Here is a 26,878-nt window from a genome sequence, read left to right as displayed (position 1 = left end):
CTCCTGCAGGCCGGAATGCTGCTCCTGGCAATGTGCCACGCAAGCACCTGCTTGTTTTGCTGGTGCCTAGAGCCGGCCCTCATCACAACTGCCTCCTTTACCCAAACTCCCTCACAGACTCCATTCTCCCTCCTGCACCCCAATCCCTTACCCCAAGGTCCCTTTTGCACTAACCTCCTTCCCAGATCCTGTATCTCCTCCATTAATAGCATGAAAGAGTGAGGCACGCGACCACTTTCCAAAATCTTGGAATAGCCCCCCCATCAAAAATTATTGCCTATCCCTGGGCTGGAGGGTGCCCTATTCAGCCAACCTACGCAAGCTTTAACTCTTCCTCATACCTTGAGCCAAGACCCCGGCTGCCCTGACCTTTCCCCAGCCAGCCGGATGCTGCTGTAGCATCGCTGCTTGCGGGAGAGGAGAGAGTGTGGCATGAAACTCAGATGCTGCAAAACTGCCTTCTCCTCTGCAGAGGATGCTATTCACAGAGTGCGCAGCACTGGTTTTCCTTCCTGCATCTCTTCTGCAACCACCAGCTCAAAGAATCGGACACCAAGTGCAAAGATAAGAACTGAACCAAACCTTAAGCTCTCTATATAATGGAACCGCTTCTAGCCAGTTAGAGAAGGTTGCTGAGGTACAACAGGGACAGTCATGGTTTATAAAGCACTGTTACTTCACAAGCTAATAAAGGTGCCCAGTGGAGAATCATCATTTTCCATACTTCTCCACTCTCATAAGTTTGGATCATTTAATCTTGACACAAAATGCTTCGCTGTTTAACGATGCACAGGCTATGCCTAATCTGAAAATGCTGCAGCTGCTGGAGTGCTTCAATGGAGATTCTCACTACAGTGATGGGAGAGTGTCTTGTACTGTAGTTCAGGAATGGGCAAAATACGGCCAAGTGGGCTGAATTCAACCCATGCCCATCGGGAGTCTCAGCCAGGTTCCTGGCTTGCCCCACCCACACACCACTCAGAAAAATCCACTGCGGGGGTTAGGTGTGTTTGTGAATTCTGCAAGCCTGGGAGGAAAGGAAGAGGATCCATGTGCTGCTCCCATCCCCAGAAAAATCGCACAGCTCCCATTGGCCGTTTTCCAGCCAACGGGAACTGCCACGCATGAAGTACTTCTCCCCTCGGGTTTGCAACCTTCAGAGAAGCACACATGGCCCCTGCAGCCAGCTGCTCTGAGCAGCCTGCGGGGTTATGGAAGGCAGGGAGCTTGGCTGTGGAATCTGGTGGGCTGCTGGCTGGGAACTGCCCAGGTAAGCACTTTCCAGTTAGAACCGGCTTCTGGCACCCCAGCCCCTTCCTCCTCCCAACCCTCTGCCCGCTCCCCCACTCCCCCCCACTCATGCCCCCTTCCAGAGGCTGAGGGCCTTAACAAGGGCGAGGTGAGTGAGGCACGTGCCTCAGGCACATAGCTGAGGGGGCACAGAAAAGACAGCTACTATGCTGTCTTCGCTCATGCCTCGTGCCACGTCAGTACCCCCACCCGCGCCAAGGACGGTCTTGCCTCAGGCACCTAATTGGCTAGTTACAACTCTGTAGGGCTGCACCTCAATCCCCTGCACCCCAGTTCTCTGCCCAGGTCACAATCCTCTCCTTCGCCCAAACTACCTCCCACATCCCACACCCCATCCTGCACCCTTACCCCAAGTTCCCTTCTGCATCCAGCCTCCATCCCAGACCCCGCATCTCATCCATTAACATCATGAAAGAGTGCAGCCCTTGACTATTTTCCAAATTCTTAGAGCTCCCCTCATCAAAAATTATTGCATATCCCTGCTGTAGTCAATCCACCTCCCAGAGAGGCTGTAGCTAAGTCAACAGAAGAATTAGCAGCTTAACTACACTGGTCAAGGGGGCGGATTTTCTGCATCATGGACAACATAGCTGGGCACAGTTCCTTCTCTTTCTAGTCTACAGCTGGCCAGAGCTCCTTCTCATGGCTAGCTCAGCCACAAAGTGGTTGCCAGCTGCCCCACTGGAGCTCCCATGCTTCTAGCATCACAAGGACAGCACTTTCCAGCCAGACACTGCCTCCAGCATGGAGCTTAGACTTGCCAACTGTAACTGAAGTCATTAATTAAACTGTGCAATGTATTTATAGTAACGAGCACTGCACACCCGGTGACCTTTCAGACTGTTGAGCTAAGCAGAGTGGGTGCAGCTTTCACTTCAAATAAAGAGATGGTGTGTACACGCATGCTAACTTACAGCCAGACTGCAGAGGAAAGAGGTGGGAGAGCGTACATGCAAAGGAATAGTACACTCACACAAACAGCAAAGAGAGGTGTGGTCCAAACACTGGTGGTGGGCAACCTGCAGCCGGAGGGCCACATGCAGCCCATCTGGGTTTTATGTGTAGCCCACGAGACATTTGCCCAGGAGCAGGGTTGCCAAATTCTGCTGGTTTCCATCTGCATAGTTTTTTGCCTACAGGTATTACTAAAGGGACACGCATGCAGAGCAAGGGCATGTGAAGTGAGGAGCGTGAGGCACGCAACCGTGGTTGGCAAAACTGCTCTATTCCGGGAGACTATCTTGGTTGTGCCAATCCTGCAGTCCACTGAGATGAAGGAGGGCTACTCATGTGGCCCACTCTCTAGCCTGGATTGCCCCCTCACCGACTGGGACAAATCTTTCAATGGTGAAAATCAATGTCGCTCCATTAAGTCAGCAAACTGCTCTTCATGTGTGAATGGACGGAGAAGTTACATAAAGGTGGGGCAAGAGAGGCATTGGGTCAACGCATACGCAGAGTTTCAGGCCCACACAGTATACAGAGTGTAAACAATCCATACAAAACCAGTCTAGGCAAGGTGGCATAGCTGATCTGCACTGACCTAAAGAACCTTCTTAGTGCAAAAGCTTAAAGATTACAGTGTAATACTGGACCAACAAACGCAATGTGACATTGTCAAGGATTTTCCCAGGGCCGCTACCACCATAAACACATCCTGCATACCAGGGAGGGGCAGAGAGATAAACCTTATCTCAGTTTCCCTCTAGTGCGCCCCAGGACATGGCACTCTTGATGCAAACAACTTCTGAAATTACAGCTTGGGGGTGCGATGGCTCTTAGATAATGTTTCCCAGAACTGAACTGTGTCTGAGCCCAAAAACTTCTCAACAGAGCTGCCTGAAGCAGAATCTTTCCTCTCCAAAAACAGTTGCCTTTCTTTCGAGATGGGAAGTGATAGGATCTGTTGTTTACAGAACTCAGGGTCTGAGACCCTCAGGTTTTCATCTGGCTGGTACAGCAGCTGCAGCTCTCCATACCACAGGGGTCTCTATTATGGGTTCAAAGACACCCAAAGACACTTCTAATCGGTGCAGCCTTATCAACAAAAAGTAAATTCCAAAGAAAAAGGTTAAACAGACTCCTCTGTCACCTGACCATAACAGCCCGCCCACAGCCAGGTGCTCCTCTCACAAATCCCCTGGGATTGGGAGAGAAGGTCCAGCTTTGGGATAGCAAGAAACCTGGAGGGAAAGTGCTGAAACAGGAACTTAAGTGGCTGTCACTTAGGAAGGAGCATGGGGTGCATGGAAGGGGCATGTGTTGGGGCGGATATTGCTGAGGCAGGGTAAACCCAAGGTTGGGAGTCCTTTTTCCACATAGCTGTGGCTGTTCAGACGCAGTCCAGGCAGGCCTGTTAGAGGAGCTGATGATTAACACCGTTTTACTCCAGTGCGTCAGAATGAGAGAGCCCACGACAGTTACAGCCGCCTCTGAGAGCTCAGCCTCTTCCTAAAAGCCAGTGTGAAATCATTCCGACCCCGCAGAGGAGGGTCCCACTGTCCCTTCAGCCCCTTCCTCCTGAGTCACTGCCAGGGCCCCCTTGTTCCTGTTTCACAGTGAGCATGAAACGTTGCTGCAGAAAGACCGAGCGGAAGGATGTTTGAGGAGGCAGCAGCCAATCCCGGCCTTGTGAACATCTCTCCTCACAACTCTTACCAGCCATCACGCCGCATGTGTGGGAGGTCAGAGCTGACAGGTTACAGAGCTGAGCAGCTAGCCTCATAAGCCAGTCAGAACCCAACCCTCTGCCCCTCCATCCCAATCAGAAATGCTCACAGCTCCGTTATGCTGGAGACCAATAATGTCAACCTAGTAGCAGCCTTGGCTTTCTGGAGATGCCCCTCTTGTCACACAGGAAGTGGGACACAAGCAACAGACGACCCTGACAAGGGCATAGGATGCTCCCCATACTGTTCAATGGGGAATAAGCAAGGCAGCAGGCAAGAGCTTAGGACAGTCAGATCAGCTCATGTAGAGGAAACCTACAAGGAGGCCAAGTCCCAGGTGAGGCTGGTGACAGCTGGATTTTTCTGGAGCGAGAACACACACATCGTTATGTATTTTTATAATAATAATGTTGTCATTTGCTGCTAGGCAGGCAGCAGGGCCCCTCCATCCTGAATCTGGTAGCCCCAAGAGACTCACTTAGCTGCTGCTGGCACTGGCCCACTCCCAGGGACTCCAAAAAGTGCAAGAGCCAGAGGAGGGATTACCTCAGTGTGTTCCCCAGAATGACAGCTCAGCCTCGGCTTTGCTGCCAGGAGTTTCAAGGGCCAGAGTTCTTGGCAAGTCAGAGGTGCAGCAACAGTTTTACTGACCGATGCTGCAGTTCCCCACTCTACTGAGAGGAGTTACACCCAGTATTGCATATTACAACTAAGATGGCACTGCTGACGTATGGAATGACAGTGTCAGTGGTGGTCTGCCGCTTCGGAGAGGCAGGTGGCAGGGACAGCACGGGGAAGAGGAGAGAGGGATCCAGGAAGTCACGCAGGAGGGGGGTCAGAGTATCCAGAAGCAGGGGTGGGAATCTGGTGGGAATAATTCAGGGGAATAATGGAGACCAGCAGTATCATCCAGAGGGAATCACAGACTGAGATACCACAAAATCAAGCAATAGGGAACATGGCTAGAGAGGAGCCCATAGGCTCAAATGGCAAAGAGAGGGAAAGGAGGGGAGCCCCCCTCAAGGCCAATCAATAGGGCTTGGTCTCATGGGTCTAAGCAGTAACAGAACCTGTAGATTTTCACAGCAGGAATGGAAGAGTGGCCACAGGGCCAAGCAGGCTAGAGGAGAGCAGCAGGGACCAATGGGGCTAGAAAGCCTGTGCAGCCAATTGTCCCTGTTTTGTTTTCCAAAGGAGCAGCGTCTGCCTTTATCATCAAGCACTGTACAAAGCAACCCCCAACCCCGAGCTCCCACATTGCTCTACATTACCTCTCTTTGATCCTCCCCTGGTGGGGCTGTGGTCCTTTCCTGCTCGCTGCCTGCCAATGCCTTGGGAAGGCAGAGGGCTGACAGCACAGCTGTTACAGACCGAACAGAGGCCAGCCTCCCCTCTACCTTGGTTCACGCTCACTCTGCAAAGATACACGGGGGCGGGAGGGGGGGAGGATTACCTTTCACAGCAACCTTCTTCCAGCTTTAGGCAGAGGCCTCCAGACCCAGACACGGGGCCACTGCCCATGCTGCGCACTCCCTGATCCAAGTCACCTTGCTCATGTGACCATCCCACAGGCTGGCCCTGCCAGTTATGTAATTTTTTTCATTGTTCAACCTATGCCCTTCATTTTGTGCTTTAAGGGTTTGTTCCACCCTCCCCCCAATCACAAGCCTCCAGGCCTGCACTAGGGACAGCAAGTCCCCTCCCACCTGCTGCTATTGCTCCTCCTACCTTTCCACCTGAACAGTACAGGGAAAAAGAAACCTCCACGCACTGAATAAAACAAAACCCACCCAACCTGTTAGCAACAAGGAATTTGCTGTCCGCAAAGCTGGGACGGGTGGGGGCAGATTGCACAAGAGATCCCTGCGAAGGCTCTGGCACTGTGGGAACATGGCTGCTTCGTGGAGCACAGCCCATGATCCCCGACTCGCATGATTCTCCAGCAAACATCAAGCTGCCACCCCAGGGGAAGAAGAAAAAATACCCCAAGGAGCCCTGCTTGCCAATGCAGAAGCAGCAAATGGAGATACGGAGACAAGACTAAACCTGCATACAGCAGATGATGCGATCAGTAACATTCGCTCCAAGCCCAGGGCTGCGGCTAGAATGGCTGGCCAATCACACACACTGTTTTTCCCCCTTTCCTATCCCACAGGCTAAGCAGTCTGATCCTGAGTAGGGATGTAAAAATCATTCAAGATAGTTAACCGGTTAAGCGTTTAAAATTATATTATTAGCTGGTTAACGGGTGGCGGGCTGGGGGTAGATGGAAGCCAGCATGGGGGTCTTATGGGACTCTGAGCAGGAAAGGCAGGACTACTGTGGTGCGGCTGGAGTCCCGGGGCCGCTGTGGCGTGGCTAGAGCCAAGGTCCCTCCTGCTCCCAGGATTCAGGACTGTAGGCATAGCCAGGACTGGGGTCCTACCTGTTCCTGCACAGGATTGGGATCCAAGGCAGGGGCTGCCACTGTGGGTACAGCCACGGCAGCTACTGCCCTGACCTGTGCAGGTTCCTGCTGGTGGCCCAAAGGTTAACCAATTACCTAATAAGCAGTTTATTGTTTAACCTTTTACATCTTTAATCCTGAGAGGCACTGAGAATCAACAGCTCCACCAAAGCCATCAAGACTTACCAGTGCTCTTAGCTCTGGGGTCCAACTGTTTATATCTTGGCTTGTAGAACACAACAGCACAGGTTCAAAGGCAGAGCAGCCCAATCACATCACCCATCATGAAGGCCAGTGACAGAAATATTCTGAGAGCGCACTGAACTGAGCCAGTATGAAATCGTTATTAGTAGATATCCTTACACAGTGCCCAATCCATCACAGTTTTTTTACACTAATATCTAAAATGTCCATATTTCCCCTCGATGATTTAAAAGCATTTTACAATTTTTAAACTGACAGTTTGTTTGCTGACTTTGTCCCACTTAGGGATGTAATAGTGTAGTAGATTAACCAATTAATCGATAAGCAAAAATGTATAGGTTAATGCCATAGACTACACAAACTTTCCCCTTCCCTCACCTTGCCAGTAAATTTTTTAGCAGGCTGGCCAGCAGCCTGGCTCATTCCTGGCTTGTGCTTGGTCTGGGACCAACCCACACTGTAGCTCTGAGTTTAAAGTGTATTAGCAGCTGGCCGGGCAGGCAGCCCAGGAAGCTCAGACATGCCCACCCTGGACAAGGGCTGCTGCCACCCCACACTACTGCCCCTGTATCAGAAGCAACAGCACAGGGTGACAGGCAGCTGGTTCATGAGGGGAGCTGGTTTTTAAACTGGCTCCCTTCATGGACCATCTCCCACCTGGCTCCCCACACTGCTGCCTCTGATACAGAGGCAGCAGCACGGAGTGGCAGGGGGCTCCTCAGAAATGGGGCTGGAGCTCACTGGCTGCTGCTCCTGCACCCAGGGACTATAGAATAGTCGAGTAATAGATAAGAATTCATGAGGTTAATCAACTATTCAATTAACCGATATTTAACACCCCTAAGCCCACTCCAAGGGACTCTAAAAGGTGCATACGGAAGTCAAGTGGTTATCTCAGTGTGTTCCCCAGAATTATTTATAGTTCAGCCTCTGCTTTGCTATCAGAAGTTACAGGGGCCAGAGTTCTCGGGAATCTATACTGATCACTCACCCAGCAGTGAAATGCAACCACTTCTGAGGTGAACCATGCTAGCTGATAAACAGCACATAGTAGATAATTATTAACATTCCACAGAGTATGTGCTATGCTGTAACAATGGCAAGTCTTGATGCTGGAAGCATGCAACACAACCTCTCAGACAGAAATGAGCTTAGATGGTAGTAGTGGTGGTATTTACAATCTCCACTAGACTTCACTCACAGCTATTTGACAGATCTTCATTTAAGGCCCAAATCTGCTCCCATTGAAGCCAATGGTAAAACTCACAAAGACCTCAGTGCAAGATTGTGCATTAAATGATCGTCCCTCTTTCATGCAAGATTTGACAAGCAAATATGCTGCTATATTATATAGTCTTTTTAGACTTCAGACTCAACTGAGCTCACATTTCTCAGTGTTATTGTTTCAGGCTCTCTGCAGCCTCAGACAGATACTGCTACATCAGTTATACAGAGGTCACACATTGAAGGTTATCTTTGCAATCATGAAAGTTGACAGAAATTAACTACATCAGGCGGGTGAGAATATCTTTTACTGGACCAATTTCTGTTGGTGAAAGAGCCAAGCTTTTGAGTTTACACTCAGCAATTCTTCAAGTCTGTGTGAGCTTGAAGCTTGTCTCTTTCACCAACAGAAGTTGGTTCAATAAAAGATACTGACTCACCCATCTTGTGTTTCTGATCCTGGGACCAACAAGGCTACTACACTGCAAATGGCTATTACGGATGGCCTTTTCAAAAACATCCAGGTTTGATGTCTGCATTGCAGTCCTTTGTAAAATTTCCACTGACTTCAGTGAGGAATAGTTGCACCAATACTAAAAAACTCTCTAAAATCCTGCCCTTTTAAATCTTTAAAAAAAAGAATTGCTTGGATTTTGAAGCCCAAGATGGAAGCCGTCACAGGGAAATAGGCTATCTTGCCAAGCTACAGCAAACAGGTTCAGCTGACCCTGCTTTCACTGTGTACGTAATAATAAATGTTAGCCTACGTGGTGATTTTGCATTCCAATGGCCTGTCAGGCTTTAGACATAGATGTGTGTCTCTTCTATGGTATTTTAGCTTCTAAGACAGAAGTTTCTACTCCACTGCACTGTGCTCCTTGGCTTGCAAAACGTTTCTCTCACACACATCTGTATTTGCTAATCTGTTATTCAACACTCTGAACTGAATATTGAGAAAATAACCTATTCCCTGGGTTCCAACTCCCTAGCCATGCAGCAACAAACCATTTATGGTTAAGCAATAAGGTCACTCGGGATATTTTTTCCATCCCACTTGACTATAATGTGTGTCACAGACATTACAACTCTACTGGGAAGCAGGGCCGGATTAAGGGAGGGGCTAGCCAGGCAGCTGCCCAGGGTGCCAACCTATAGGGGGTGCCTGATTGAAGTGATAAGGGGCACCGTGCGCCCGGGGGTGGGGCCGCGCATACGCCACGCAACCAGGCGCTTGGCTGCCCTTACCACTTTAATCAAGCGCCCCCCCCATACGTTGGCACCTGGGGGCGGGGCCACACATGCGCCGCACACCCACTGCCCAGAGCACAAGTAGGGCTCGGTCCGGCACTGCTGGGAAGCAAGCAATACAAACTGGGGTTAGGTAGGTCCATAAGTCATTTAATATATAGGGATATGGAATGACACTAATGGTGTAAACCCATTTTTCTTAAAAAAAAAAAAAAAAAAGACTGATATATAGGAAAACAGCAAGCTAGTCCAGCCATGTAAGCACTGTCCTCTAGGAGCAAGTCTTAGCCTGCCACTGGTGGGAATGCCAACATAAACCAGACACTAATGGTGCTACCTCTGTGTCATTGAGCCCTGATCTGAAGTTCATAGGTTTTGTGGCATCTGTGGAAACCAGGGCCTAAGTGTTAAGATGGGTACTTTTAAAACAGAGGCACATTGAATGATCAAGGTGTAGGCAAGGAGCGGAAGAATGTGGTAGGTTTTGTCATAGTGGGGAGAAGAGGTGGTCTGTCAGTTTGAACATTTGATAGGCTCTGGAAAGCGGCATGATGAGGAAGTGAGGAAAGTGGAGAGCAGCTGGTAGGTTAAGATTCCATTCCTGGTTAAGATTATGCAGGGGTGAAAGGAACTTAAATTTCTTACTGGTACTATCCTATTGCAACCTGGATTCCTGCCAGCTCTTAAATTGCTTCCTGATGACTCTTGCCACACAGCTCAGCCAGTTCTTGCCGAAGCCGCGTACTAGGACGCACCCGCTTACTTTCACCTCTGAGATTATGTCCTAGTGAATACAGTGTTGGCAAATGCTGCCAAGTTGACAGCTCAGGAGACATCTTCTTTGGCTAAGGCAGCAAACTTCCCACACATTGGGCCTCAACCCTCTCATATAAGGTCCAGTTCCACAGTGGGAGGATAGCTGAGTGTCCACCATGCACTCTGCTGAAGGAGCCAATTAAGGCCAATCAGGCTGGTAGCTTTAATGCTGTGGACCCTTCCCCAATAGGTTCTGTCCTGAGTGAAATTTCTTCTGTCCCATCTTTTATTCTGGAACACTGATATGTATGTAGACAGCCTGTGATCTCCAAAAGAACTCCTCAGCATGTCCATGTGGCTAGATCCTGCATCACTGTACAAAACATGATGGGATATGGTTAAAGCAGGTGAATTATGCACCTGGCAAAAATAATCAAAAAGAAAAGGATTAAAGATGACACTGCAGTTTGTATGCCTTTACCAGCCTTTTCAAAGGCAACTTTGATTGGCTTTTTGCAGAGCTCTGAAGCTCAGGGTCAGACTTGTTACACCTACTGTTCTTTTCTGTTTGCAACCTACATTGTGTCTTCTTTCAGAGAAGCTGGGATGACATGTCAGCTTTTCTCTCAAACCACAAAACAGGATGTCCCTTCCTTAAATCTTTGGATCTCAGGGGAGAGAACCTCTGAAGAAACTGAAGGTGCTTCAAATAAATTGTAAAATGAGGGGGCAAATTCTGTGGTGTAGCTCCCTGACTTCACAGAAGTTACATCAACAGAGCATGTAGCCCTACATCTCACTTTTTACACAATGTCTTTCATCTCAAAGTATTTTACAAACTTTGTGAGCCCAATCCTCTCAATGAAGTCAGTGGGAATTGAGTGCACTCAGCAGCTGCCCTATTTATACATCCTTCTATTCACTATTGAAATGCAGCCTTTGGTGGGGTTAAAAACAGCGGGTGTTTAACAGCATTCAGCAGCCTTACACAACAATTAAGGGCAGAAAGTAAGGGAAATACAGTGGCAAATGTAACTAAGGGGGGAATTTAAGAAGGTATATTGTAACTATTCCAATTTAAACGTTGATAACACACTAGAGTAACATGCCTGCTCTTGCAAAAAAGCACCCTTGGATATTTTTTAATGACCAGTGATGAGGCATTTAGCTTTACATCTCATTCAAAGACTTTAACCCTGCACACTTTTTCCTGCTTCAGTGGCAGTATGAAAGAGCAGTGTGTATTAATTCAGTGTTTCTCAACCAGCGGTACGAGTACCCTTAGCGGTACTTAAAAGAAGTCTGAGGAGTACATCAACACAATTGAAATTTGGAGAAAACAGAAGTTTTGTTTTAAGTTTTACAGCGCTTTATTATTTTTTACACTTTTTACATCCAAAAATTTCGTTGCCTGGCTATGGTTAAGTTGTTAAAACAAATGAGTTGCAATGGTAGAAAAAAAATTGTGTGTCTGAAAACTGTAGGTACTATGGATATTCATATATATATATATATTTAAAGGGGTACTTTATAAAAAAAAGGTTGAGAAACACTGTATTAATTCATGCCCAGTGAAATCATGATCAATGAATGCATTTACTGTCAGTGTCTGTTTGGTAATGCAGATAAAGGTATGTGGTAGATTATTAAAAACAGAACAATGCTGAAAATCTTCCCTTTATTTCTGCAGATTGTTTATTTCTATGTTTTCTCTCTGTATAGACTGGACCTCCTTGGTCCGGCACCCTCAGGACCTTACTGGTCCTGAACTCAGGGGCTGTGTCTAGACTGGCCAGTTTTTCCGCAAAATCAGCTGCTTTTGCGGAAAAACTTGCCAGCTGTCTACACTGGCCGCTTGAATTTCCGCAAGAACACTGACGATCTCATGTAAGATTGTCAGTGTTCTTGTGGAAATATTATGCTGCTCCTGTTCGGGCAAAAGCCCTCTTTCGCAAATCATTTGCGTAAGAGGGCCAGTGTAGACAGCACAGTACTGTTTTGCGCACAAGTGCATCTAGATTGGCACGGACGCTTTTCCACAAAAAGTGCTTTTGCGGAAAAGCGTCCGTGCCAATCTAGACGCTCTTTTCCGTAAGTGCTTTTAACGGAAAACTTTTCCGTAAAAAGCATTTGCGGAAAATCATGCCGGTCTAGACGTAGCCAGGGAGTTTGCTAACCTTGGAAAGGTCAGTACTGGCCCCTCTGCTGCCTGCTTCCAGGCTCCACTACCAACCTCTAGCTCCCAGCTTTGGGGATCTGCTCCCAGCTGCTGGGCTCTGATCCCAATCTCGGGCTCTGCTCCCAGCTGCTGGTCCTGGACTCCACTTCCAGCAGCCTCCCAGCTCTCTGATCCAGCAAGACCATGTGATCCAGCAAGACCAAGCGGAGTGGACCGGGCCACCACTTCCCGCTGCTCCGTTTGGCTGCAAAGAGCGAAACGGAGCTGATGGGAGCCGTGAGGCTCCATGGCCATAGCACCAGTAAATAAACAAACTGGGGCGGCCAATTAATATGTTTCTCAAAGTGCTTTCGCAGAGCACTTTTCAGAAACACTGCTCTAGAACATCTGGGGATCCCAGCATCATGAACGCTAGAGAGCTCTGCCTTCCACCTCCTCTGTATCTGTACCATGCTGCATTCAAGTCATGTCCCCTGCATGACAAAACCTCTCTCTCCTTGACATGACCACTAGACAGGGGGCTACGAGTGGCTAGCATTGTCCTTATGTCAGCCTTTATAGTTGTCAAGTTTTGTGCAGCTCTGCTGCTTGAGGCAGGGTGTATTGATATTGTCATATCAAACTGGTTGTAAACATGCTAATAATTAACTCATGACATTTTAAAAAATGTCACCTGTGGAAACTGCATAATGCTACTTATAATGCAAATTGCCACAGTATCCAAGCTGTGCATTTTTTTTTTTTTGGTTTTGCATTAGGAAAAAATTATTAAAAAGATTTCACAAAAATCTAAGTTTCCTATGTCTCTGGAAATCAGTATTTCTGTTCTTAAAAAGACAAATGAAGAATGAAACACAGAGGAAATTCAAGAGAGTAAAGTATAGGGAATTCAATGGCAGGAATGGGCAAAGAGTACACACTTTGCTTTCCAAAGGCTAGAAGATTATTAAGGAAGTGCTCTTTGTGCCTCTAGAGCTCCCTAACAAATGTTGTATTTAACAACACACAGCATTTAAAAAATGGTGGGTGGCATCCGCATGACTGAATGTGCACTTTGGCTATAGGCATGGATGCATTCACAAAGGTCCTCACATCTGCCTAGTCACAAAGTTAAACCCATTTTCTAAGCAACCTGACCATACTATACTATCCTACCCACCTGCAAAAAGTTGTATTTTGATTCTGCAGTTTCCTTATTAATCAATCCTCCACCTGGTATTTTCATTTCCAATCTTTCATTTTATAGCAACTTACATTGAAATTCAATGTAAAATCAGTTTCCACACAAAATGTCAGCATTAAGCATGTAATACCAAGCTCGTCATACCCTGACATTCTAGTTTCAATGGGTGATTTTTTTCCAAAATTTTTGGTATTGTATCTTTTCCCCTTTAACAAAAAGAAATAATGAAACTATTTTACATCTTTCACTTTTTTCTAAGCATAATATGAGAGATGAATGTCAGTCCCTCCCATCACCCTGTATAGCCTGATCATTTTCTACTATAGAACCACATGCTCATCAGCTTTCTTTTTAAAAAACTGGTGCCAGGATATGAGCGCTCACTAGCTTCCATGATTAGAAATAAGATTAAATCAAAAAAATGGATGTCAAATCTCTAGATCTCTCCAAGTTTGAGGGTTTTCTGATCCAGCAGTTTAGTGTCTGTGTGTCTTTCTGTCTCCCTCACACATACACACACACATACACACTCTACACAAAAAGAAAGGAGCCAGATATGATGTTTGGATTCAGATCCACATTTTCCCAATATCTGGACCATTTGAATGTTGACTTTTGGATCAGGCTCATCTCTAATTACTATGTGTACTTTTAATCTGGGGTGTCCAAACTAGGGATGTTAAATATCAGTTAATTGAATAGTTGAGTAACCTCATGAATTCTTATCGGTTAGTGGACTATTCTATAGTCCCCGAGGGTGAGGCCAGCAGCCAGTGAGCTCCAGCCTCACTCCCGAGGAGCCCTCTGCCACACCGCACTGCTGCCTCCGTATCAAGGGGCAGCAGCGTGGGGTGCCAGGTGAGAAATGGTCCACGAGGGGAGCCTGTTTAAAAACCAGCTCCCTTCATAGACTAGCTGCCTTTCGCCCTGTGCAGCTGCCTGTAATAAAGTCAGTCAATGGTGCGATCACCTGTTATATACCACTGTAAATCGCCATACTCACTCTCAGGGAGCATGGATCACGTGGGTGACTGAATACGAATATACTAGCACTGCATCGGACAAAGTCGAAGCTTCAGCTATCAAACCAGTTGCTTGTATGGGAGTGCACAGGCAGTGCTCTCGTGAATACTTTACTTCAGTATAGTTGCGTGATTTCTTGTATTTAAAAATGTAACCGTGACAAATATAAATTGACTATGATAGATTAATCTACATATCTTTCCAGTATGAAACCAAATATAAAAAGAATTTGCCAAGAAAAGAAGAAAAACCACTCTTTGCATTGAAAACTGCCAATATAATACATATTCGTTTTTGAGCTTTATTTTTTGTACACATTAAATGTGATTTTTGTTTTTAAATATGTGCAATTAAACTAAATGCTGATCTCATGACCTTGTTTAGCATTTGTTTATTATTACCCTTACTTATTTGCGGTATACTTTTTTTCAGCTCCATATATAAGACTTATATTAGGGGTTCTGCAAAATTCTTTTGAGTTTAAAAGGGTTCCATGGCCAAATAAAATTGGGAAACATTGGACTACACTATTACATCCCTAATCCAAACATTGTCAGGAACACCAGAGCTGTTCCAAACCACGGAGCCATTGATTGTGCCACCATCAACTTAAATACATAAATATATCCTGAGAAAAGCCCAGTTTCTAGCATGTTGTGCCTCACCTCTACAGCTGCTAGTGGAGAATAGCTTGTTGGGTCTGGTATCATAAACTTGCCACTGGTCACGATATAACTGGGATCTATCCCAATATAAACTGGGCATCTCTGCAAGGTGACTGCCAGGTTGAGGTGCCTGCATAATGCCATCAATGGAGGATGGTCTTGTGCAAAGTGAAGGTTTCCTTCCTAGCATAAGGATCAAATGGGTAGGGCAGCCTGGTGTGGTAAAGAACACTGGGGAGGGGCAGAGAGGCAGCAGCTAGTAACTCGACGGGTGATAGAGAATCAAAGGAGCAGCGGAGAACCCCTTGGATGTGCATGATATTGGCAGAGGAGCAGACAGACAGAGATCCTATGGAGCAGGCAGCAAGGAAAACAGTGGGGAGGAGTAAGCAGGGAATCCTAAACATTATGGGCCCAGCAGAGTCCAGGGGGCTTCCTGGGGCAGATAGTACTGGGGCTGAAGAAGCTGGGGTGGCTACAAGAGGGGCTGTGGTAACCAGGGGGTCATTGGAGACTGGGAAGGGGGGGCTGAGCTGGCTGGGGGGTGACAGGTGAGAAGCTGGGGTGGCTGCAGGTGGCGCTGAGGATGTGGAGGGGTAGGGATTGGGGGTGATAGGCGAGGGATCTGGGGTGGAGGTGGAGAGGCAGGGTTGGCTGCAGGGGGCACTGTAGGTGATGTTGAGGGGTGGGTGTGGGCAGTGGGGATGGCAGCAGGGGGAGCTGGGATGACTAGACAGCCATTGGGCACTGGTGGAGAAAATTGAGAACTGGGGTGGCTGGGGTGGGGGGGATCTGCAGGGGGCGCTGTGAAGAGGCAGGGCACATTGGGGTGAGGAGGGCTGCAGGGAAGCTGTGGAGAGGCGGGGAGCACTGGGGGAGCGGCGGAGTATCTGCAGGGGGCGCTGTGGAGAGGCAGGAAGCAATGGGGTGAGGGGGGCTGCAGGAGAGCTGTGGAGAGGCGGGAGCACAGGGGGAGGGGCGGGGGCTGCAGGGGGCGCTGTGGAGAGGCGGGGAGCAGTGGGGGAGGGTAGGCGGCTGCAGGGGGCGCTGTGGAGAGGCGGGGAGCACTGGGGGAGGGTAGGGGGCTGCAGGGGGCGCTGTGGAGAGGCGGGGAGCACTGGGGGAGGGGCGGGGGGCTGCAGGGGGCGCTGTGGAGAGGCGGGAGCAGTGGGGGAGGGTAGGGGGGCTGCAGGGGGCGCTGTGGAGAGGCGGGAGCAGTGGGGGAGGGTAGGGGGGCTGCAGGGGGCGCTGTGGAGAGGCGAGGAGCAGTGGAGGAGGGGAGGGGGCTGCAGGGGGCGCTGTGGAGAGGCGGGGAGCACTGGGGGAGGGGCAGGGGGCTGCAGGGGGCGCTGTGGAGAGGCGGGAGCAGTGGGGGAGGGTAGGGGGGCTGCAGGGGGCGCTGTGGAGAGGCGGGAGCAGTGGGGGAGGGTAGGGGGGCTGCAGGGGGCGCTGTGGAGAGGCGAGGAGCAGTGGAGGAGGGGGGGGGGCTGCAGGGGGCGCTGTGGAGAGGCAGGGAGCACTGGGGGAGGGGCGGGGGGCTGCAGGGGGCGCTGTGGAGAGGCGAGAGCAGTGGGGGAGGGTAGGGAGGCTGCAGGGGGCGCTGTGGAGAGGCGGGGACCAGTGGGGGAGGGTAGGGGGGCTGCAGGGGGCGCTGTGGAGAGACGGGGAGCAGTGGGGGAGGGTCGGGGGCTGCAGGGGGCGCTGTGGAGGGGCGGGAGCAGTGGGGGAGGGGGGCTGCATGGGGCGCTGTGGAGGGGCGGGGAGCAGTGGGGGAGGGGAGCTGCAGGGGGCGCTGTGGAGAGGCGGGAGCAGTGGGGGAGGGGGGCTGCAGGGGGCGCTGTGGAGAGGCGGGAGCAGTGGGGGAGGGGGGCTGCAGGGGGCGCTGTGGAGAGGCGGGGAGCAGTGGGGGAGGGGGAGCTGCAGGGGGCGCTGTGGAGAGGCGGGGAGCAGTGGGGGAGGGGCGGGGGGCTGCAGGGGGCGCTGTGGAGAGGCGGGAGCAGTGGGGGAGGGGCAGGGGCTGCAGGGGAGCTGTGGAGAGGCGGGAGCACTGGGGGAGGGGCGGGGGCTGCAGGGGGCGCTGTGGAGAGGCGGGAGCAGAGGGGGAGGGGTGGGGGCTGCAGGGGGCGCTGTGGAGAGGCGGGAGCAGTGGGGGAGGGGCGGGGGCTGCAGGGGGCGCTGTGGAGAGGCGGGAGCAGTGGGGGAGGGGCGGGGGCTGCAGGGGAGCTGTGGAGAGGCGGGAGCACTGGGGGAGGGGCGGGGGCTGCAGGGGGCGCTGTGGAGAGGCGGGAGCAGTGGGGGAGGGAGGGCTGCAGGGGGCGCTGTGGAGAGGCGGGAGCAGTGGGGGAGGGTAGGGGGGCTGCAGGGGGCGCTGTGGAGAGGCGGGAGCAGTGGGGGAGGGTAGGGGGGCTGCAGGGGGCGCTGTGGAGAGGCGGGAGCAGTGGGGGAGGGGCGGGGGCTGCAGGGGGCGCTGTGGAGAGGCGGGGAGCAGTGGGGGAGGGGCAGGGGCTGCAGGGGGCGCTGTGGAGAGGCGGGAGCAGTGGGGGAGGGGCAGGGGCTGCAGGGGGCGCTGTGGAGAGGCGGGGAGCAGTGGGGGAGGGGCGGGGGGCTGCAGGGGGCGCTGTGGAGAGGCGGGGAGCAGTGGGGGAGGGGCGGGGGGCTGCAGGGGGCGCTGTGGAGAGGCGGGGAGCAGTGGGGGAGGGGGGGGGCTGCAGGGGGCGCTGTGGAGAGACGGGGAGCAGTGGGGGAGGGGCGGGGGGCTGCAGGGGGCGCTGTGGAGAGGCGGGGAGCAGTGGGGGAGGGGCGGGGGGCTGCAGGGGGCGCTGTGGAGAGGCGGGGAGCAGTGGGGGAGGGGCGGGGGGCTGCAGGGGGCGCTGTGGAGAGGCGGGGAGCAGTGGGGGAGGGGCGGGGGGCTGCAGGGGGCGCTGTGGAGAGGCGGGGAGCAGTGGGGGAGGGGGGGCTGCAGGGGGCGCTGTGGGAGGCGGGGAGCAGTGGGGGAGGGGCGGGGGCTGCAGGGGGCGCTGTGGGGAGGCGGGGAGCAGTGGGGGAGGGGCGGGGGGCTGCAGGGGGCGCTGTGGAGAGGCGGGGAGCAGTGGGGGAGGGGGGGCTGCAGGGGGCGCTGTGGAGAGGCGGGGAGCAGTGGGGGAGGGGGGGCTGCAGGGGGTGCTGTGGAGAGGCGGGGAGCAGTGGCGGAGGGGGGCTGCAGGGGGCGCTGTGGAGAGGCGGGGAGCAGTGGGGGAGGGGCGGGGGCTGCAGGGGGCGCTGTGGAGAGGCGGGGAGCAGTGGGGGAGGGGGGGCTGCAGGGGGCGCTGTGGAGAGGCGGGAGCAGTGGGGGAGGGGCGGGGGGCTGCAGGGGGCGCTGTGGAGAGGCGGGAGCAGTGGGGGAGGGTAGGGGGGCTGCAGGGGGCGCTGTGGAGAGGCGGGAGCAGTGGGGGAGGGTAGGGGGGCTGCAGGGGGCGCTGTGGAGAGGCGGGAGCAGTGGGGGAGGGGCGGGGGCTGCAGGGGGCGCTGTGGAGAGGCGGGGAGCAGTGGGGGAGGGGCAGGGGCTGCAGGGGGCGCTGTGGAGAGGCGGGAGCAGTGGGGGAGGGGCAGGGGCTGCAGGGGGCGCTGTGGAGAGGCGGGGAGCAGTGGGGGAGGGGCGGGGGGCTGCAGGGGGCGCTGTGGAGAGGCGGGGAGCAGTGGGGGAGGGGCGGGGGGCTGCAGGGGGCGCTGTGGAGAGGCGGGGAGCAGTGGGGGAGGGGCGGCTGCAGGGGGCGCTGTGGAGAGACGGGGAGCAGTGGGGGAGGGGCGGGGGGCTGCAGGGGGCGCTGTGGAGAGGCGGGGAGCAGTGGGGGAGGGGCGGGGGGCTGCAGGGGGCGCTGTGGAGAGGCGGGGAGCAGTGGGGGAGGGGCGGGGGGCTGCAGGGGGCGCTGTGGAGAGGCGGGGAGCAGTGGGGGAGGGGCGGGGGGCTGCAGGGGGCGCTGTGGAGAGGCGGGGAGCAGTGGGGGAGGGGCGGGGGGCTGCAGGGGGCGCTGTGGAGAGGCGGGGAGCACTGGGGGAGGGGGGGCTGCAGGGGGCGCTGTGGAGAGGCGGGGAGCAGTGGGGGAGGGGGGGCTGCAGGGGGCGCTGTGGAGAGGCGGGAGCAGTGGGGGAGGGGCGGGGGCTGCAGGGGGCGCTGTGGGGAGGCGGGGAGCAGTGGGGGAGGGGGGGCTGCAGGGGGCGCTGTGGAGAGGCGGGGAGCAGTGGGGGAGGGGGGGCTGCAGGGGGTGCTGTGGAGAGGCGGGGAGCAGTGGGGGAGGGGGGCTGCAGGGGGCGCTGTGGAGAGGCGGGGAGCAGTGGGGGAGGGGCGGGGGCTGCAGGGGGCGCTGTGGAGAGGCGGGGAGCAGTGGGGGAGGGGCGGGGGATCTGCTGGGGGGATGTGAGGGCGGGGGGGCACTGGGGGTGACGGGAGAGGGGCGGGGGATGTGAGGGCGGGGACACGGGCGGTGCTGGGGGCGGGGCCGTCTCTCGAGTGACACCTACCTACCGCCAGCCGAGGCCCCGCCCCCGGGGCTCAGAGGCCTCGTGGCATCTGCACCCAGGCGCTGCCCCCTTATCATGGAAACCTGCCCGCAGAGGGGCGGGGCCTCCCCCCAGGAGCCAACGTCCCGCGCGGGGCATTCTGGGCTAGTAGTCCCGCGGCGGCCCCGAGACTAGGAGTCCCAGAGGGAAGGGGACTACAGCTCCCAGCATGCCCCGCGCAGCGGCTCAGCCTGGACACCGCCCAGCCTGCGGTGAAGGTGCCAATCACCTGGGGGGGGGGGGAGGCTCGGTCCCCATCGCACCGTGGGGGCGGGGGAAGGTTCTTGTGGCCATGGCCACCCCTGCCCCTTTCTCAGCCCTGCGACCCCCTGGCAGCAGGGCGGGTCAGGCGCCTCCTGCCGCAGTCCCAGAGTCCACGGGGATGGGCGTGCTCTAAAAACCTACCTCGGTAGGAGTGCTGAGCCTTGGGGGCTGCATGGGCACAGGGGCAGACCTGCCTCTGCAGTCAGTGGGGTCGGGAGCAGGATTCCCCTTTTTTGCTTAAATAGATGCCCTTAAAGAATGGGCTGCATCAGCCTTGCTTTGTGTGTCGAGGGAAAACCATGAGCCTTGAAATGTTAGGGGGACCCGCCTGGTTTAAATTGAGCCTCTCCACTTCCAGAGGCACGGATCTGCAGGGGGAAATAAAAATTAACATGGGAACCCAGCTGGGCTGAGTCAACAGCAGGAAGGGAATTGCCAGATGACAGGAGACAAGCGTTCTGAACCAGCATCCTGGATCTGTGTAATTTTCCTTTCAATGCCCGATGCGCCTGAGCATGATAACTAAGCATCAGTAATTTTGGATAATGAGGCCACCAAACCCCAGCCTGTGTGCAGAGAACATTTGCTGCAACACTGAAGGCCTTGTGTTCCAAAATCCACCCCTCTGACTGTGTGAAGTTGTCAGCACCATAGCGAACATTAGAGGACACAAAGCAGCATGTGTCCCTTTGAGCAGCAGGTGCGATGGGCTGTTCTGCCCACTGAACAAGTTCAGCTAAACTTTTAGAGCTGTGGTAAATGGGTTCTTTAATAGTTGCTGTTTTCTCCGTGTCATGTGATTACTGGCGTTCTGCCAGGAGGAGGTACTTCCATCCATAAGTGTGGAAAGGCAAAGAGGAGGATTGGTCAGATCCCTCCCCACTCCAAATGATGAGTTCTTCTAAAGTGCTTGCTGCCAACATCTCACCCTGCATAATAATGTTCCTTAGAGGAGGGAATGAAATACTTAAGTCCTTTCCATCAGCTTAGCCTAATGAAAAGAAAAAAGCTTTTAGGGACAAATTTTGCTTTCTTATGCAATTCCACTGAAACTCCAAGCTTGCAGAATGATCTGGCATCATATTTGCTAATGGATTCTTCCTTACTTTCTGTTCTAAGCTTATGGCATTACTGTGCATATAACAGCTTCTGTGTTCCAATTCAGTGGGGGCTGCATTTCAATGGTGCAAGAAGGGTTGCCTTTGTGTAGCTTGGAAGGTGCATTGGGATGAAAATTGCTATTTAAATGTGAGAGTAGTATTAATAGCCAACATACTGCATTTTATGGTATGAAGTCAATTCAATAAAGCTACTGACAACAGCTTTTACCACAGCCAGCAAGAGCATTGCATGTCTGTGTGCAAAACGTGTCAGAGTTCCCTTTCAAATCCAAAAGTATCACCACAGTAGGATATAGTATACAAGTGTACAATAAAAAGTAGTTTAATTATTATGGTTGTCCTCAGGGTTCCCCTTCTCAGAGGAAGTCTGAAGCACTTAAATCACTTCTGAAAACAGGACAGAGGCTATGACACAACACAGCCAGGTTGTACTGCTTAATTGTACAGATATAAAGAAGTATAACAGCCCTAGTGAGGACAGGTATATAGATTGAAAAATGCTTCACACAGAGAACTTGTTCTCTTTCTCATGTAGAAATAGCTATACCAGCATAGGTACCTTTTAGCACTGGATTGTACTGGTATAACTATTTCAGGTGTTTTTTTACTCATTGAAATAGTTAATGGTACAAAATCTGTGTGTAAATCAGGTTTAAGTTACAAGTGCTTTTGAAAATGTTACTCTTACAAGTTTGTACAACGTCTAATGCACTATATGCATTTCCACTCCATACTAGGTAATCTGAGCCATTCCCAGATACTAACACACATTTTCACAACTTGCCTAAGCAGCATAGGAAGTAATATCTCCATTTTACAGATGGGCAAACACACACCAGGATTAAGGGTGAGCTTTTCAAAACAGGCTAAGAGATGTGGACACCATGAATCCAAATGTCTGTGGCAGCTTTGAAAATCACCCCAGTCATACAAAGCTGGAAACTGACCCAGATGGCCTGTGTTCCATGCCAATGCCTTAACTACAAACAACTCTAACCAGTTTGCTGCTCTCTCCCACAAGCCAATATTTAAAATGGCCTTCACATTTCAACCATTTATCATCCAAACCCAGCTCAACTCTTTGTTTAATAAACTAAAGCAACAGTTTTTTCTTTAAAAAAGTTTATTATATAAAATTGCCTTTATTTTTAAAAACTTCATTATTATTGCACAATTGTTCAAGCAACCATCACTGAGCATTTCAAACTATATACAACATATCTGGTATTCAAAATGAAGGAGGCCAGGAAAATACTTTAAATGGCCACATAGGACTTCAGTGGATTAGTCACATGCTTAAAGTTACACATGTGCCTGCATTCCAGGAAGCATCAGGGCTCAAGTCCTTTGTCATATTACATAATCTAGTCACTTAGTACGTCTAGACTACATGCTTCTGTCGCCAGAGGCATGTAGATTAGGCTACCAGACATAGTAAAATGAAGCGGCGATTTAAATAATCGCCGCTTCATTTAAATTTACATGGCTGCCGTGCTGAACCGACAAACAGCTGATCAGCTGTTTGTCGGCTCAGCGCGATAGTCTGGATGCGCAGGTGGCAACATCAAAGGTATTTGTCGACCACCCAGGTAAACCTCATCCCAGGAGGCATACCTGAGTGGTCGACAAATACCTTGGATGTCGCCACCCGCGTGTCCAGACTATCGTGCTGAGCCGACAAACAGCTGATCAGCTGTTTGTCGGCTCAGCACGGCAGCCATGTACATTTAAATGAAGTGGCGATTATTTAAATCGCCGCTTCATTTTACTATGTCTGGTAGTCTAATCTACATGCCTCTAGCGACAGAGGCATGTAGTCTAGACGTACCCTTAGATGTACATTGTGAATGTAAAACTTAGTATAAGCACAATGCTGACAAAAAAAATCACAAATCAGGGTGTTAGAAAAGTTAAGATTCTTTTGACTGCCAGATTAATTTGGTTACTGTGCTGAATCAGTGTACTTTCTGACATAGATTAAATACATACTTTAGAGTTGACATTAAGCAAGGAAAACAGGAATGCCCTGAGTGCTTGATGCTCAGCTTTAATGCTTTATGGATGGTGGGGGGGTTGCATTTAATTACCTTGATTATTTAAGAAAACTAGAAGAGTCTCAATTTACTCCTTAAACTACACATTGAGGACTTGTCTAAATACAGAATTTGTACCAGGAATGGCATTCCAGCAGAAAACCAGAAAACCCTCATAGTAAAGATAGGTCATGTGAGCATTGCTAGAGGTCTATCTTTTGTAACTTGTTTCTTGTAGTGGTTTTTGAGTGCTTTGTTAGTGTTATGGTATTGAATAGGGTCTCTCTGTGACCTTATTTATTTAGAGACGTCTACATAGACTACAGTGTTTTGATTTTTTAGAGGACTGCCTGTACCTTTGCTTCCCCAGGTGGCAAGTTGATCAAAAACCTCTGCATGCTTCCATGCTGCCGCACAAGGCATTAGATGGCAGCAATTGCACTGCTGGAAAGCTTGAGGGCTGTACTCCAGGAACACATGGGCTGATCCTGGCCTCTTGCCAGCATTTGAACAGGGAGGGAACATCTGGGCAACATGACCCCAGAGCAGTGGAGAACACCCAGGTAAACAGACAGGCTGGTCCTGGCGAAGTACAGTGAGATAGAAGCTGGCGTACTGCCAGCCTACTGTGACTGAGCAGTGCCTGAGTGTGAACATTAGTTTGCTCCATGTCAATGTGCAATGAACTTTCAAAGTGGATTGTAGGATAAGTATTACCAGGCCAGTTTATCCACCTGGAAGAACTGCAGCATATGTGGGCTGAGAAGGTCATTTGAGTGCTGGCTAGTGAAAGTGAGTGTGATTTTAAACCCCTCATGTGGATAAGCCCTATGTGTGAATTAAACCAATGAAACATTGTGGCATGAGTTTGTCTCACGTAGGCTTAGCTTGGCCGCATTAAAAGGTCTCTGTGTGGCTCACACCCCTCCGTGCTCTAAGACCCTGATCCTACAATAGGCTCCAGGTCGGTGGATCTCAGCCTGCTCCGGCACTTCATGTGAAGGGATTCAAGAGTGTCTTCTACTGTGACTGACACTAATATTTCTCACACCTACCTGTCAGGCCTCATTGAAGACTGACAAGGGCTCAGTCCACAACAGTACTTAAGCATTGTAATGCCTAGCTTGTGGGCAGCTTGCCACCTAATGGAATTGTTAGCCAGGGGGCAAGTGCCCTAGGGCCCAGCAATTCAAAAGGACTCGGGGGTTCCTGGCTGCCGTTACCACTGCTGTTGGCCTGTTTGCTCCCCATACAAGACCTGGGAAGAGTTAGGTATGTATGGGATGGATCTACTGAAGCCAGCAGAGAGTGGCTTAAACTAGCCAGAAGAGAAGTGGTGATAAGCGCAGGGCTTAAGAGAAGGAGCCATCTTCCCCCATTACTGTCCAAGGTTTAGGGTGCTCACTTGAGATGCAGAAGATTTAGGGTAAGCCCTGTTCTACACCCTTACCTATGGCAAGAACTTCTGTGATCGCTTAAGTAAAAGCAAGAGAACAGCTGATTCTTGAGTGATAGAGGTGTACAGGAGCACTGAGGGACTCCAGTGTATGGAGAAAGCCTTGTAAGAAGTATGAGACACAAAGGGAGAGAGAAGGTAAGCAATCCACTCTGCAGCCCAGCCTGCAAGGCCTTCCTCGTTTAGCCCAGTTTAAATGACAAGCAAATGATTAAAATGAACTACTGACGATAAAGCCCGGTAGCCTGCCATAGATTAGCCTCAGATTGCCTGGCTGGATGAAATGCTAACGCAATGAGCAGGCAGTATCTCCAATCAAGGGCTGATCCACATTGGCCAGCAATTGGCATCACTGGCAGCACCAAAGCAAATCATACACATGGCTGAGAAGAGCCCCAACCTGCTTCAGTGGAACTAACTGTTGTTTGAGACTGAAGTGAGCATCTACCCATGTCAGTCACAGATTTCCTTGTGTGTATCTGGAGTGTGTAGTGGCTGGTCACTGCATGATTGAATGCAGGCAAATTCTCCATGGAGACAAGGCCTCAAAGTGCTTTAGCTAATAATATTTTAAGCTGCACGGTACCCAGGTGAGGTAGGTAGGTATTTGCCCCATTTCATAAAACTGGGGCACCAAGAGGTTAATTTGCAGTATGTCACACATCAATACAGTAAGAACCACTGGTCAGGAATCTGGTCTTTTCAGATCAATTCCATCTAGTCAAGAAATAGGTCTTAGATATGGGGCAGGAGTAAGGGAGAGCCAGCAGGGGGCAATGTTGATACAACAGACAGGGTAGCCCCACTCATGTCAGTAGTCATGAGCCTTGTAGAGTATGTCCTCTTAGCAGTGTGGGAGGAAGATTCAGGGGTAAATTGTATCTGCCACTTATGGTGGAAAAGCATGAGCAATGTAGCAAAAATCAATCCTTTTCTAGCCCTCTTTGAATCTCCCAGTGCTACATTTGGCCAATAGTGCAAAAGTTTTCCCCAGCTCTGAGAGACTTTTGCAATGCAGCGTTTCTTAAAGCTACCACGTTCTTTCCTGCCACAATGAGATCGAAAATAATCTGCTCATGCAAAGTTAACAATCTGTTGTTCCCCCCATCCCCTACCCCCATCCCGTTCAGAGGCAAAGTCCAAAACAATAGGAGAGAACGAGCTGCAATTGCAGAGTTTGTGGGAGGTGCCTCCAATGCCCGTAACATTGTTCTGTTGGATCCTGGGTCTGAGATCTCTGCTTCTGACCCCTACCATGTGCTCAGTGATTCGCTACACTTCTGTAGAGCGATCCCTAGAAGATACAATCCAGGTAATTCCAGTGACAACAGCAGAATCACTGAACAGAAAAACAAAATTGAGGAGAGTCCAAATTAGTGGGAAGGGCTGGTTGAAAATGTTCTAGCAAAGCTATTTTACTAGGGCATGTAGAGTTTCTATTAAAAGCCTTTTTGTGGAAAGAGCCTGCCATTCTCAGTAAATTATATTGAGAAAAACTCCAAATGGCGGAAAGCCAAGAGATTTTGTTTTGGATAAACCATCCTGGAACATGAAGTTCTGTTCCCTCATGTCCCCATTCCCCTCTATGGGCTGGGTTTCTTAGCTGGGCTACACTTCCCAGAATGCAACAGGGTCAGGGACTCCCAAGATGCACCACTTCCCGTCGTTAACAGAGGGAGCCTGTAATATAGTCCAGCCTACAAAGGAAAATGGCATCAGGAAGCATCTGAACTATACCTCTCACAAGGCATCAAAGCAGCATTTCTTCAGTTTTTAGATGATTAAATGTTGACTTTTCACCAAAAAAGTCTATTTTTTTCCATGGAAAGTTGACACATTTTCATTTCTGTGGAAGTTTTCTGGAGAGGGAAGCCCCCTCTCCAATCCACCCTCCAGCCCTCACTTTCTGACATCTAATCCAGGGATTCTCAGGCTGTGGTCTATGGATCAGTAAAGGGGTGTGGAGCCTGTAGAATGAAGAATGTGGCCAGCCAAGCACTAGGGCAGAGGGACTGGGAGGGCAGGTGGGTCACTCGAAGTGGAACTAAAGTGGGAGGCTAACCAATGCTTGTAGGACTCTCTTCTCAGAAGTCACACTTCCCCTACTGAAAGGTTACCTGTCAGGACTTGACTACAATGAGCCAACACAGACCATGTGTTACTCATTACACTGACTCCAACCTGGGCAGAATATAAGATGTTGTCAAGGCCCACCAGCTTGTTCCCCCTTTTTGCACTGCTCACTCCTGTTCAGAGTAAGGATGTTAAAATGTGGTTAATTGTCTAGTCAATAGGCACTTCTGCATTCCTTCTTTGAAATGTACAAACGCCCCTGCTGGAGCGCTTGTACATTTCAAAGGGGGAACGTGGAACTCTGCGTACAGCCCAGGGTCAGCAGGAAGCCCTGACTCCAGGCTGCACGTGGATGCCTGTTTTGAAATGCACAAGAGTCCCCAGTGGGGGCTCTTGTGCCTTTCAAAGCCATGGAGGTTCAGCAGGGGACTCTGCATGCCTCTAGGAGCCCAGGGTAAGCTGAGGAGTCCCAAGCTGACCCTGAGTT

The 26,878-nt window shown here is 51.3% G+C and overlaps 2 protein-coding genes across 9 annotated transcripts in view; both read right to left on the bottom strand.

Annotated features, from left to right (window-relative positions):
• Nucleotides 1–19,516, bottom strand: part of SIGIRR (single Ig and TIR domain containing) — a 43,713-nt gene extending 24,197 nt beyond the window's left edge. Inside the window, exons 1-3 of one of the 8 annotated variants that reach the window (XM_075928347.2) lie at nt 19,406–19,425; nt 5,252–5,394; nt 4,090–4,295 (exon numbers count right to left, since the gene is read on the bottom strand). The gene's annotated coding sequence lies outside the window, so the exon portion shown is untranslated. Of the gene's footprint in view, nt 1–4,089; nt 4,344–5,251; nt 5,408–5,433; nt 5,654–9,747; nt 9,772–19,405 lie in introns of those variants that run through there. The other 7 variants (XM_075928344.2, XM_075928346.2, XM_075928349.2 and 4 more) reach the window with 7 other exon arrangements.
• A 3,072-nt stretch (nt 19,517–22,588) lies between these two features.
• ANO9 (anoctamin 9) overlaps nt 22,589–26,878 on the bottom strand; it is a 47,535-nt gene continuing 43,245 nt past the window's right edge. Inside the window, exon 24 of the mRNA XM_006131649.5 lies at nt 22,589–25,657. Coding sequence (XP_006131711.3) covers nt 25,591–25,657 — 67 coding nt within the window. The 3' untranslated portion in view covers nt 22,589–25,590. The remainder of the gene's footprint in view (nt 25,658–26,878) is intronic.

The sequence above is a fragment of the Pelodiscus sinensis genome, chromosome 5 (genome assembly GCF_052426305.1).
Source record: "Pelodiscus sinensis isolate ZL-2025 chromosome 5, ASM5242630v1, whole genome shotgun sequence".
In the NCBI taxonomy this organism is placed as follows: domain Eukaryota; kingdom Metazoa; phylum Chordata; order Testudines; family Trionychidae; genus Pelodiscus; species Pelodiscus sinensis.
Note: the sequence above shows the minus strand (reverse complement) of the source record. Positions and strands in the feature narration are given on the sequence as shown.